Source organism: Cupressus sempervirens, chromosome 10 (genome assembly GCF_028749045.1).
Source record: "Cupressus sempervirens isolate cs-2001-9-10 chromosome 10, ASM2874904v1, whole genome shotgun sequence".
NCBI lineage: Eukaryota > Viridiplantae > Streptophyta > Pinopsida > Cupressales > Cupressaceae > Cupressus > Cupressus sempervirens.
The window spans coordinates 886,457,159-886,472,089 of record NC_143127.1 but is presented as its reverse complement, the minus strand read 5'-3'; the positions used below and the strand labels follow the sequence as shown (position 1 = coordinate 886,472,089).

Here is a 14,931-nt window from a genome sequence, read left to right as displayed (position 1 = left end):
CCTTCCTTTAGTCTGTCCCTCATCCGTATCATGTCCACTGTAGCGATATTAGTATTGGTTATTTTCTTCATTTTCGAGAAGAAGGAAGTTTTGGGCGTCATATCCTCTTTGTCTTTCTTAGCGTTTGCCCGCTTGGGATTCTTACTTGCACTATCATCCTCCATGCTCGTCGCCCTATTACGGGATGGTAGAGTGGTGGACCAAAAGGCAAGAAGAACCAAGTAGTGCAATTCTTAGAGAAGAGCGAAAAAATGGATGTCAGCTTAAGCACTCCTTGCAACTCTAGATGATGACTTTCACCTTAACTAATAATCTTACAGCAACTTTTCGGAACCCGGGATATGACATCAAAGAATTACAAATCCCTTTGCAAATTAGAAAACAAAGCCTCTAAGCTTATCCAACACTTGCCTTCTATGCAAAAATCAAACTTTCATATGTATTTCTTCTCCCAACAAAATTGCCCAAATCTGATATAAAAATTGCAGCCCCTCTAGAAAATCAGAATTTTGTCTTCCACAAATTTCGGCCCCCACAAAATTCGGCTCCCACAAAATTCGGCTAAGCATGAAAAAAAAAATCTGCCCTTCCACAAAATTCGCCCAAGCAAAGAAGGAGCAAAATCTGTAAAATCTGCCACCTAGGGCACAAATCGCAGCCCACAAAGTGGAGCAAAAATCTCCAAAAACGCAAAAAATCTGGCCCTTAGACAAATCGCCCAACAATGGCAATGGAGAAATTGCCCAAAAATCGCCAAAAAACTGCCTTCCACCAATTTCGCCCAAGTCTGGAAATCTGCCCTTGCTTCAAATTCGCCCAAGCATGAGGAGCAAATGAATTGATGAAAATGAAATGGGAGGGGACTCCCTTTATAGCAGCTTTCACCTTCCTCCCATGCTGGCCGACTTGGTCCTATAGAGGAAAAAAAAAACCAAAATTAAAGCTAAGTTAGTGGCCCACTTTAAATACTTTGCCAAAATTTTAATTTTCTAAAATGAAAACTGCACTTTTAATTTACTAATTAACCACAAATTGCAAAATGAAATTAAATGGTGCCTTGGGGATGCCAAAAATTTCTATTTAATGAGGGTTTGCTAATTAATACATCCTTGAAGTTGAATTTTGGCTAACCAAAAGCCATTTCTTAATATTAATTTACCAATTTCATTAAATACCAAAAGCTTTCAAGGCAAATTTAATCTATTAAAGCCAATTTTTGCAATTTTCCTCTAAATCGATTTTGCTAAATAATTAAAATTTTATGACAAAAAATAAAATTGCCTCTAGAGTAAAAATTGATTTTGCAATTTAACTTCATCTTACAAAATTAAATTCTATTTCACCAAAAAAAAAAAGATTTTCCAAGAACCTAAGTCTAACGAAAAATTTCCTTATTTGAAAATCATTCAAATTTACAATTAAATCCAAATTTTCAAAAGAAATCGTCTAAGTACGAAATTCACAATCTTATCCTGCCAAGTTGAAATCAATTTTGAACTTATTCGGCCTAAGGATAGAACTGATAGCTCTGGAAAATCAAGTTGAAACCGGGCGAAAAATACATCTAACCTTCTCCACTGGCCCTAAAGGCGATTTAAAAGGGGGTCCCCAAGATTTTGGGGCGATGTGTGAAAACCTCACAACACAGCTGGAAGGTAGGTGGCCATAATGTCGGTCGTCCCAACTTTTTCCAATCATCCTCTGGTAGCACATTGACACCGGATCCTCTGTCGACGATCGTGTCCGTTAGCACAGTCTCGAGAATGCCCATTTCAACAACCGCCGGATAGCGTCCAGAGGAAAGAGCTAATAACATCGGATCTTTGGCACTTGTACCCCCCTGTTTGTCATTGTCTTGCTGTACGGGTTGCTTAGCACTTGGGACTATATTTGTGAGAGCCGTACGGAGTTAAGGCATCGTGAGCAACAGATCATTTATCCTGATGGGTATCTCAGCTTGCAATATTTGCCGTACAATGTTCTGTTCTGCACAGTTCCGGATGGAAGTACTTGGCATGTCCTTCAAGTGTGCTGTTTCTGCCTGTGTTACTTTCTGGATCTCTGCCCTTGCTTCCTCCAGTCTCTTCTTTTCTTCTGTTGGGTCAGGGTATAGCTTCGCCTGCTTCCGAGTGATTGCCAGAACTTCTTCCTCGTATGTTCCTACAGTAATCAAGTTTACTCCGGACTTCGGGCACTTAGTATCATCATGATCTCCAGGTCCACACCAACGGCATAGAAGCTTCGGTGTGTTCGTCGTTGTGCACTCGCGGGCAAAGTGACCCCACAGATTGCATGCGCGGCATTGAACAATTGGTCGACCATTCGCATCGTACTGGATTCGACTCCTTCCTCCATTGTTGTTGTTGCCAGCATTGTTGTTATTGCTGTTGTTGCTTGGATCGTGCCGATTGTTTCTGTATCCGCTTGATGTGGCACCGTCCGTACTGGTGTTCCCATTCCCTCTTGACGGGGATGCCTCCTGTGACAGGAACACTTGCTGCGGTGTCCTTGTTTTTAAATTGAAAGGGCATTCCTTTACCGAGTGTCCCAGGATCTGACAAATTTCACAAAATTGATCTTTCGGGCAGGATCCCTTCGTATGGCCTTCTTTCTTACATTCCGTGCACCATAGGTCATTGCCCTTAGTTTCCTTGTTCATGTTTTTGAATTCCTTCATCATCCGCATCATGTCCTTCTGGAGGGCACAGACCTTCTTGTTTCCTTCGTCATCGCTGCCATCATCTCCTGAGGATGCATCGTCATCTGAATCGGACGAGTTGGTCTTCTTTTTCTTCTTTGTCTTCTGGTCACTTTCGAGGTTCATTGCCCGATTGTACGCTTCATTGTATGTGGATGGTGGCACGATCTTCATCTTTTTCCGCAGCTTCGGGTGAAGGCCTTCAATGAACCATCTTTTCTGGAGTCCATCTGCCGGCTTATTCTCCATTTTACTGATTAAGTCCTTCAATCTCTTGGCGAAGACCCGTACTGTTTCATTCTTCTTTTGCTTGGTATTGAATATCTCGGCTACAATTTCATTATCATCATGCAAAAGTTGAAATTCCGCGATGAACTCCTTAATATTATCCCAACTATTTAATTTCTGTGGATCAACATCAATAAACTAATCAATCGCAACACCCCGTAGGTTAGCAGGAAATTGTCGGATCCATTCGTTTGTATCTGTTATGCCATTTGCCCTCCAGATCATTTCACATGTTTTACAATGTCGAATGGGATCAGCTGCTTAATCACCATCAAATTTAGGCAATTTTTCCTTCGGACCTGCCATTATCATTGTATGTCGAGGGTTTTGTTGTGTACCTGCGCTGTTTTGCACTCTCGCGCTGTTTTCAACACCCGCATTGTTTTTTGCTTCCGCACTGTTTTCAACACCTGCACTGTTTGGTGAAGAAGAGGGTTCATCAACCGAAGCTGTTTGTTCCGGAAGTATATCTCGGACGAAAAGGTCACTCCACGCTCGTGCTCCTTCGGCACTCCGAGCCGTGCGAGTCGATCTCCTTCCGTTAGGATTCTCTTCCCGTGGCGTATGTAGGTTCAGAAACTCCTCCCTCGCTTCTTCCACCAAATCAAGCCGTTGTCGAGTCTCCTTCAACAATCCTTACGCGCTCTTGTTTCCGTCGGGAATCCTCTGAAATCTCCTTCGCCGCTCTATCTGCTGAGCCAAAATTAAATTTTCCCGCGCAATGCGTATGTCATCTTTTTCCTTCAGCTTACTCTTATCTTTGTTCAACTGATTCGGCATTTAATTCATATCCCCCTGCCTGCGTACCAGGTCCATCGGGCAACGGCGCCAAATGTTTACCGCATAAGTTAATTAAGAAACACACACAGACAAATAATACGAACATGAATAGAAACCAGCAAAACTCTTATTATTATTCGCATATACCAACAGTACATTATGCTTTCATGGTATGATATGATATCCCTACAATGCTTCTCGAAGGGGTTATAAATACTTTCCGACGAACTTCCCGAAGGTATCCGTCGGCCAGATACATCATGTTCGCTACAAACTATTTACCGTCGGCTACATAACAAGAGCTTTTACCGAAGGGACCCGTCGGCCGATGCACAATTTCTACCGACGACAATGACGTAGATGCTCAAATCAAATTACATGATAATATACTCCAGTGGCAATATTCAGTTCTGCGAGGTTTCATGCCGGGAAAATGACAATATAACCAGAAGGAAGGCACAACTACTATCTATTTTTTCTGCATAGTGATTCATTTTCTATGTGACAGTTCACATGGGAATAGGTTTCTGTTGAATGGAAATGTTTAACTCTTAAATGAACCTGCAAATTTTTGAACCTCAAAACCAATAGATTCCCAAGCTCTTCCTTTCCTGATAACTCCTTTGAACTGCTCAATAGAATATTTGAATATTCATGATAACTGCATATGATTCTGATTGATATTTCCGTCAATGGAATGAATAGAGACGCTCACTCGAACCATTTAATAATGCTTCCTGGATCACTTGGAATGGTATTTTTGTGAGTAGCAGTAATCCCTTAAACTGTTTGCAATTTGTTTAAAAATGCTTTTTGATGACTTTTATTTTGGTATCAAAGCCCTCATCTCAAAGTCATAAATACAGTCTTGCCATTTCTATATAAACATTGGGCTCTGGCAATATATGTCCTCTTTCCTTTAGCCATATTGAAAGTCACTATGATTAAACCTTTTTGTCCATGGTCAATCTTACGAAGATGTGCCAACCACTTCTCCATATCTGGATACATGGATTATAGATATGGAGTGGTTTTGCTGCTTCGGCTTCTTGAATTCCACACCCGGTTTTCTACACTGCCTGATTTTCCTTTGTGAATGTCATTAATCTTCTTGTCTCATGTAAACCACAACATTGTGATCTTGAAACTTCTAACCTTAGATTATTAGTTCGGTCTTCTTTAGACATCGGACTAGTCATTTATGAAAAATTAATAAATGAGTATTCACAAATTTGTTTGCAAACTTTCAAACAATACCAAACTATTTATGTAACCCATTAGTCTAGACTCTATATGACGAGCAGCTTTTCGGGCCTGATCAGACATAGCTCTTGAGAAAATGTGAATTTATATGGGCCTCATATTCATAATTTTTTCACTTTATCTGAAATGGTTCGCATTCGTTAAAGTTGAATTTGAATTATTTTAAATGACAACTAAACTTATTATTCCTTTGTTGGAATGAAAAGGGTGTTTTTTGATGATTGCAGCTGACAATCTAAAAGATTTCTGTTTGTAGACAGGAAATGAAAAATTGCAAGGTCTTTATATTGCCAAGCTTGTGAGATTGTTTAGCACCTCTTCAAGTGAAAATGAAGGTGTGTTCTGCTCCTAATTATTTATGCACCTAATGTTTTTCTTGGAAAGCAATATAAAAAATGGTCTTGCCATTTTTGTTTGCTTAAATGATTGAAGCATGCATGCGTTGTGATAGGTAAAAGTAAAATTAATTCTAAGAAATAATTGTTTATTAGTTCTATGGCATCAATCTGTAATGTCCATTTATATGATAAGTAGGGATTATGGGAATTACTTAGATTCCCTAGAATTATAATATCTGATAGTGCAATAAATTTCTGTAGTTGAGAATATGAATACCATAGTTTTCAAACTTTGCGAGTACTCTTAGAGTTGCCAAACACTCAATTTTTTTGTTGGGTGAGTTGTAAGAAGTTTAACTCACATTTTATAGATGCAAAAATAACATGTGTAAAATGTTGACATGGGTAAAACACTGGTTAAAATGCATTTTTCACATGTTTTTGCTATAAACTTTGCATTTTCTTTTTCCAGATGTCAACATCAATTTAATACAGCAGTTGATTTTTACAAAATAAATATGTTTCTTTAAGATATTTTACTATAGTACATTGTAATTCGCCAACTTTTTCCCGACTTTGTGTCGAGTGTTTCTCAAGTTCTTGCTGAATTGAAAATTTTGGGCTTACCGAGTACTCAGAATCTGGGTCTGCAAACTATGATGAATACAATTGTATATGAAATTGTAACTATCAATGTCACTTGCTATATCTGATATATGCTATTAAATGTATGCTTAACTGAATTGAGGTAATTGCAATGTACTTATGCAATGAGATGTAATGATTTAGCTAATAGCTAATAGCAGATATTATGAGATATAATGATATAGCTCTTAGGATCTCTGCTATGTCAAATATGGCAATGTACTTATGCAATGAGATATAATGATATAGATAATAGCATTATGAATCACTGTCTCTGATATAATCTTAAAAAACACGCATTATATGATAGATAATGTTACCTATAGCAAGAATAGTTTTTGCGTCTGATGCTGATATCATAACATTTGACAATGGTTTTGATGCTGTGTCTGATATGTACTTTCCTCCCTTGCAGTCAATGGTGCTGTGTCTGATTCTACTTATATGCTTGCAATCAAATTATGCTGAATGGGCAATTGCTCGAATGAGCAGATCCAATTAAAAGGATTAAAGGTGCATAAATTTTTAAGTCTGATGATGATGGGGAATGCCTTCATATATATTGTGATTGGAATATAAGACATGATGCCAAGGTACATGTCTTATTAGTCTCTCCTTTCCTTATTGCTAAATGCACCACTTCATTACCGATCGCTCTATTTTATTACCTTTATGTTAATCACCTCCCCTATATGTAATTGGTTAGCTATCATTATGACTTCGATTAGCCATCTTACTAATTGGTGACTGCCGATAATTAATCACTATTCTGTCTTCACATAATTGCCGATCACAGTATACAAATCCTTTGCTAATCGATAGCTTAGTGACTAGTCAACGGCTGCAATCTACTCACAGTCATTGACTTATATCATTATTGATGATAATATGATTTTCATAACTAATCACACAATCAGTCTTTTGGCTTGATAAAGAATATTGTTGAGTTTTATGTTTTCTTAAATAATTATTGATTGTTGCTGGTAATCCATGCTTGTCCATGTCTTACCCAAATCGCTGTTATAAACATAATCTTTTTCACAGCCGTTACCCAATTGCTTGATCACCTAAAAATTGATTAGCCAACCTTCTCTTAAACCAATATTAATAATGTATGTTTATTAAGCTATCAGTCAATATTATCGTATTTTATTTCATCCATTATTGACTATTATATGCTGCAATGATAATTTTGTATTTTCTCTCTACTAGGTGACACTGTTTTGTGATATATTCAGTAACCCTTCCTTAACGATACATATCACATGGCAAATAAAAACACTGCTGACTTGTTAACATATACTTCTCTGATCTTTCGCATTGCTTACATGATCACTGCATATGTATATTAGAATATTGTAATATTTCTTTAATGGTCATCTTAGTTAGTCTTTAGTTTGTCAGGTAGTTTCTATTATAGTCTTTAGTTCACGATCGTCTCTTTTAGAAACATTGTCTTTGTGAATCTATATAAGGAGCTTTTGTCTCCTCTTCTTAAAACAACTACGACAAAACATCCATTTACCATAACATGGTATTAGAGCAGGTTGATGAGATTTCATAAAATTTGCGAATTTTTTAAGAAAAATTCGAGCCTGTTTTGATCAAATTTCTTTCTAAAAATTTGATTTTTTGATTTTTAAAAATAAAAATTGCTAGGGGTATTTTATGAAATTTGTGGTTTGTTTTCGAAGATTTTTGCTGAAAATCGCAAGCTTGGTTGAGGGTTTTGATTGTTTGATTTCTTGGTTTGGGAAAAAGTCTGTGATTTTTGAAGGTTGTATGTGTTTGCATATGAATTGCATGTGTTGTTTTACCATGCAAAGTCTTGTGTTTTGCCTCATGAAGATTTTCAAATGGGTTTTAACTTTTTATAATTAAAAAAAATTCAAATGGATTTTTCATAATTTTTTCCCATAAAAAAATTCTAATTGTTTTTTTATATTTTTTCCATTAAAAAATTTCTAATGGGTTTTTTCATATTTTTTCCATTAAATTTTTTTTTTGATGGGTTGTTCATTTTTTTCCCCAAAAAATTTCTGATGGGCTTACATAAAATTTTCCCTTTAAAAAATCTCTTTTGGGTTTATAATTTTTTCCTCAAAAATTATCCATTGGGCTTATGATTTTTTCCTCAAAATTTATCTAATAATAATTTTTATCATTTTTCCTTGAAAATGAGGCATTATACTCTCTGATCCATCTCTTGGATTCTGTTCTTTGGTTTTGATCGATTTTTCACCCCAAAAATTGTGTTTGATATTTCTCCTAAAAATTTATGGCTTTTTGCAGTTTGTTTTGGGGCATCATGTTCATTTGCGAAGTTTGGAGAGTTTGCTAATTTTTCTTCGAAATTGTGCTAGCTGTTCTCAATGTTTGTCTCTGTCCCTAGGGAAGAGCAACCCTGTTATCCAACATCAAGTTGGATGTTTTGTGATAATTTCTGGTTAGATGTTTGCTGATTGGCTTAGTGTAAACTCATCTTAGTGGGAGACTTAGTGTCAGGCTCTTGTCTCTTGTTGTAGAGCATTCTAAAGAAGGGGGCACCTTTCTCCGTTGGATGGCTTCTTGGTCATTAACAGTTTTTAGATCCAAGGAGGGCCTTCGCAATGGCAAAATGTTTTGAAAAATTTGTGAACAAAAGGCAACAGTTAGACAATAACTATTAAGTGAGGGTATTAGAATATTCTAATATTTCTTTAATGGCCATCTTAGCTACTCTTTAGTTTAGTAGGTAGTTTTTATTATCGCCTTTAGTTCACAATTGTTTCTTTTAGAAACATTATCTTTGTAAATCTTTATAAGGAGCTTTCATCTCCTAAAATTAAAACAATTACAATAACAACATTGATTTACCATAACAATGTTGTATCCCATCCTTGATAGGATATTTACTTTCCAAATCTTTGCTTGCCTTTGTTTGGGGTTTAATGTTTTTTGATATATTTGCTCTGTTTGATACAACAATGTAGTGCAAAATAAAAGAGATTGCAATTATTATTTCAACTCAAATACTAGACATTACATAGGGAATATACAACTTCAAAATCTAGATGTTTATATCAGTTTAGATGCTAAGTATTTTCACAAAATATTGACAATCTAGTTGATAAAATATCTCCTATTATCTAATTCCCAGAAAATCTAGGAGTTACAGCTCAGGAACTTACAGGTAAGATATGCCCTGAAACCCTCTTCCATTCATGGTTGCTAGAATGAAGTATAAATTTTGTAACAATCATACAATAGAAAGAATATGAACCCCTGTCCAATATATGGCAGCAATGAAATCATCAAACCGTTGATTTGTTTTTGTAGATTATCACTTCCAGTCTGCGCATTAATGATTCCCGTGTGCCAATGAAGAAGAGACAACCAACAATGAAGAAATTTATTAATGCTCATCTTCAATCAATTCTGATCTGCTTTAAGTAATCTCTGAAAATGTTGATAAAACAACTCCAATCAAGCACAATGTGACTTCTAAGATAATGCCACTAATTAGAAAACTTCAGATGATCTTTTAGACCAATGAAAGAGGAGCTGTCTCTCCAAGACCAATTTGCAGCAAAACCTTAGGTCCCACCTCCAAAATGCCAAAGCACAAAGCCAAGTGTTGAAAATGATCAAATAATAATGAGTTACATTCAATAATAAGCTGGTGAATCCCTTCTAGAAACTTCTTTATCATTTAACATCATTTCAAGTAATAATAAATGTGTGCACACAACTTTATTAAAATACTTTACTATTTAGCCTCTAGGTTGTTACTAAATAGTGCAGTTTTAGAATCACTTAAATGATGGCCATGACCCCATGCACATAAAATGATTTAAAATATCTTATATTATAATTGCACTGTATCATTAATTATATAATTCCACAAATAATCATTATTTCTTGATTCTGTCTGAACTTGGATGTTAACCATAGTGTCCACTTTGCACCCAACTACCTTACTAAAAATAGTAAGGGTCCTCTCCATCGACCACTTACTATGAAATAGCAAATCCCTCACAATGTAATCAAAGCAATGAGCATTGCAATCAAACCCTGCTCAAGTGCCCCACTATAAATATTGACTTTGACTTTCTTGAAAATGTCACTTAGTAGAAATAGTAAATGTGCCAAACTGAACCAAACAGAGAGTAATCTTGAACATTTTGACCTCATAAATGGGAATAATTGCCAATTAGGACCCTCTTAACCTATTAGAATATTAGAGTGTTTCTATAATGCTCATCTTAGTTTATTAAGTAGTTCCTATTTCCGTCTTTGGGTCACGATTGTTTCTTTTAGGAACATCGTCTTTGTAAATCAATTTAAGGAGTTTTCATCTCCATTATTTAATGCAACTAGAACAACACCATTTTACCATAACATGATACTAGAGTAGGTCTAGGGGATTTCATAAATTTGGCAAACTTTTTAAGAAAAAACTGAACCCCTTTTGTTAGAGGTATTTCATGAAATTTGTGGTTTGTCATCAAAGATTTTTGCTGAAAATTGCAAGCTTGGTTAAGGGCTTTGATCGTGCCATTTCTTGGTTTCAGCAAGTCTATGATTTAGGTTGCATTGCACTTGCATTTAACACAGGATGTATCTATTACGAAGTAACTGGAAAATATTTGCTTTTTATTAACAATGATCAAGAGATCAATTTATACAAGAGATTGAACGATGTTTCTTTGGGAAAGAATCATAAAGAAGAGAAACAGGATAGAAACAATAAACTAAATAATAGAAACATTATAATATTTATAGGAGATTACAATAGATAACCATTAGATACTAAATAAAGATAATAGAAACTAACTATTATTGTAATAGCCTTCCTAATTGTTAATCTATCTGGAGTACGAAGCTATCAAAATACGTAAAAGGCAGATTTTGTCTTCTCAGTGTGCTCTGCACTGTTCATTGTGGGCTGCAAACTAGAGTGCTTAGATAGGGCAGCTAAGCGCTTTCGACATTCAACATTCATGTACCCATACTTGTGTCAATAGTTGCATTTAATGTTCTTTTTCCTAGAGCCTTCTAAAGCTGGAGCAGAGGACTTTTGCTGAGAAGACTGCTATGAATTAGACTTACTCTTATCCTTTTGAAAGGATTCAACAACAAAGGCTTTCTTTGTGGAGGTGGAGCTGGCACTGCTACCAAACTGTTGTTTCCACCGATCTTGCTGAAGAAAAAGTGTGCAGAGATCTGTGAACTTTAGATCAACACTAGTAAAAGTGATGTTGAGAGTCTCGATAAAATGCTTGTAGGATTTGGGTAAACTCTCGAGGGTTGTGACCACAATGTCCTCTTCCTTTGTCTTGTGTCCAATGGCAAGTAACTGATCACGGATTTCCTGAATTCTATTCAAGTGGTCTTGGAGCGATTTTCGCTCATCCATGACAATAAAAAACACAATGTACTTGAGAAAGAAGGCTCTGCTTTTGTCTGAAGTCTCATGAGGTGTCTTGAGATGCTCCCATATCTTGGTAGCAGTCTTGCCGGACGAAATCTGAGGGCGTTGATCATCAGCGACGGATAATTTGAGAAGCATCACTGCCCCCTGATAATGTTGATGATATGTAATCTGATTAGGACTAGCTTGAGTAGGTCGAGTTGTAGTACCTAGAACCACTTGATCGTTGTCGCGATATTCAAAGATGGTTAGCATTTTCTTTTTTTGTGTGCCATAATTGTGACCGTTGAACTTATGATTTCCCTTGGGGCAAAATATTAGTCAGAGATGCCATAGTACATTCTTTAGTGAAAAAACGTGAAAATCTGTGAAGGCATGTACTTTGAGGCAAAAAAATCAGAAGACCCAAAAAACTGAAGAGGTACCCAAAAGAGAGCTCAAAAAACATACAAAGAATATGTTGTTAGATTTTGGATCCACTGGCTTGAAAATTGGGGCACCCAAAAGAATGGTTGACAACCTAGTTGAAGTTTGGAAAAACCCGTCAAGAATCTGTAATTTTTTTTGGATTCGGGACCAAAAATTAGGGTTTCGACTAAAAATGGCCCTAGGTGCAAAAAGCTTAGAAATATGGTGGATTTGCAGAGAAAATTGCAGCTTCTAGGTGCAAATCAAGACCATAGATTTGTAAAAACCCTAGACGTGTCTAAACACTGCAAAACCGACCATTTTTTATATTCTAAAAGTGGTAAAAACGGGCCACAAAATAGACACGATTTTAAGAGAAATTTGGACGTGAGTGACAAAAACATTTGGGTGGGACTTGCAGAGAAATGGTGCCCAATAGACCTCCAAAAAATCGCATGAGTTACAGACAAAATGGTGCAATTTTTGGGCAAAAAACCCAAGACGAACCAGCTGTTTTGGGAACAAAGATGCATATAAATAATTTCGAAAATAAAGGGCAGATAATCTTGACCAAGAAACTATAATTATTTTTGAATTTTTTTGGAGTATTGACTTGGATACCATATTACGAAGTAATTGGTAAATATCTATGTTCCTTGGCAACATGTAGCCGGCCTAAAACCAGCAGTTTCAAAAACAGGGACGTCCCGGGGATGAGGGGATGGGTATGGGACGTCCCCCAGCCGTCCTGAAAAGGGCAAATTACCAGGGGACGTTCCCGAAACTTGGGGACGATTGGGGAAAAAAATCGTCCCCTGTACGAAAAGGGGATGCCTAGGTGTCACCCAACTGTACTGGGTACAGCCAGTCGTCCCCATTTTTTTTCTAATTTTAATTTTTTTTTGATTTTTTTTAATGCAAAAAAATTAAAAAGTGAATATTAAAAAATAATTTTAAGGCTCCTTACTAGGTCGCCAAGGTGGGCCCAAACTGCTCCAAATACGATAGAGGCAGAATAGGAGTAGCAATCTGCTTCATTTTTCTATGTTATGTTTTTTATGTTGAACGTCAACATGATTATGATACATTGATACGTATTACTTTATGGCAGCTCTCTAGCCTTTGGGCGTATAGCTTTAGGCATATTTAGATTTAGATTTTCAGATTTATCATGTTTATCATTATGATATTGTTCACTAATATTGATATGCATTTTGACAATTGAGTATTGAAATCGGATATTATTTCCTAGATGGCATTCAAATGTTGTATATTATGGTTCTATAGTGTTTAGATGACATGCTTTGTGCTTAGTTTCATATGAATGACACGTATATTTGCAAATTTCAATGTATATTTTAAAATTTTCCTATATAGCCGTACCCATTGGCTGTCCTCCCCCGTCCCCAAAATCGCTAAAAAAATTTGCTGTCTCGAAAACCCGTCTTGCTGTCCCCCGCCCTCCTTGTACCGGAAACTCAGGGGAACATAGGTAAATATTTGTTTGTTTCCTTAAGAAACAATTGTAAAGAATAGAAACATTCTATTCTAGAAACAAGAAGCTAAATAATAGAAACATTCTAATATTTATTGGAGATTATAATAGATAACCATTAGATACTAAACAGAGATATTAAAAACTATCTATTATTGTAAAAGTGTCATATTTTGTCGCATGAAGGTTTCTTTATGGGGTTTCATAATTTTTTCCCTTAAAAAATTTCTAATGGGTTTTCATAAAATTTTCCCTCAATTTTTTTTTAAAAGCAAAAGTAGACGTGCCACTATATATATTATTATATAATAAAATGGTTCAAAAACTCAATTGGGAAAGCACCATAAAGAAAACCCAACATCACTGTTTAATACAAATGATATATGCAAGAGAATGAGGTCAAAAAGTTAGTGCAGCTGCCATCTTGAGACACCCTTGAAAATCCCAAAGACAGGCTGAACTACACTAAACATTACATATGCTGGCACAAAACTCTTTACATATGTTGAGTATATTGTTTGTCGATTGCGATGAGTTTTTGAAAATCATTATCATGCTGAAACAAGCCCACTGATTTATCTATTTCAATGTACAAACTCTCACACCCCCGGTTGGCCATGTAATCTGCTACCATATTCCCTTCGCGAAGAGTATGTGACATATAATTTTCTTGAAAAGTATCTAATAGTAGCCAAATTTGTTGTAATACATATGCTAGTCTCCAATTATGTGATTCCTGCTTAATACATGCATTAATAATAACCATTGAGTCACCTTCCACTTGTATGTGCTGAAATCCGCCTTTTCTAGCAATAACTAATCCTACAAATAATGCTTGCGCTTTCACCATATTATTAGTGCTGTGCTGTAATGAAGAAGATTTAACTGCTAATACATCACCCCGATTGTCTCTAATACATACCCCAATTCCAGAAATACTAGGATTACCACGCGAGCAACCATCAAAATTTAATTTTACAAAACCTGGACTAGGTGGATACCAATGCATTGTAGCTCTGTCTTGGACTTTGATTTGAAGAGCTATGCGACCAACCGATAGGAATATGTATGCCTTTGCATTCACGAATGATTATGCTGTCCCAATTAGATACTATTGGATTACATTGAACCTTCGAATGACTAGCATTAACTACCTCAGAAATAGATCTTTCTAGATTTTGAAGAACCATGTCAATATTTGATGGATTGTGACGAAATATCCTCTTGTTGCGTTCCCAATAGATTGCCCATACCACAAGTGCTGGAATACATTTCCATAAATTAGAAAAGAGGGAAGAGGAGTGTAGCTTTGGCCATAACTGAAAAAGGTCCCATAATTTGTTGGGCAGTGGGGTGGAGTAATGCAATTTTCTGAGTACAAAAATCCAACATTTTTGTGCAAATGGATAGTTCAAAAACAAATGATCCTCATCTTCAATTTCTTGGTTACACAATCGACAATTAAAAGGTTGGGAGATATGGAGCTTGTTTAGCCTATCACTTGTTAATGCCCTTTTCTTTAAAGCTATCCAAGCAAAGTATCTCGCCTTAGGAAGAGTGACTAGATTCCAGCAAAAAGAATATGCCCGACAAGGAACCTTTC

At 36.2% G+C, this 14,931-nt stretch overlaps 1 protein-coding gene across 6 annotated transcripts in view; it reads left to right on the top strand.

The window, feature by feature from the left end:
- The window catches only part of LOC149536833 (ARM repeat superfamily protein), a 245,597-nt gene that overhangs the window by 92,445 nt on the left and 138,221 nt on the right, over positions 1–14,931 (top strand). For 5 of the 6 annotated variants that reach the window (XM_089804937.1, XM_089804939.1, XM_089804940.1 and 2 more), the window contains one exon: positions 5,286–5,364. The exons of the other annotated variant lie outside the window; for it this stretch is intronic. In XM_089804937.1, the coding sequence (XP_089661063.1) occupies positions 5,286–5,364 (79 nt within the window). The remainder of the gene's footprint in view (positions 1–5,285; positions 5,365–14,931) is intronic. 6 annotated transcript variants of the gene reach the window in all.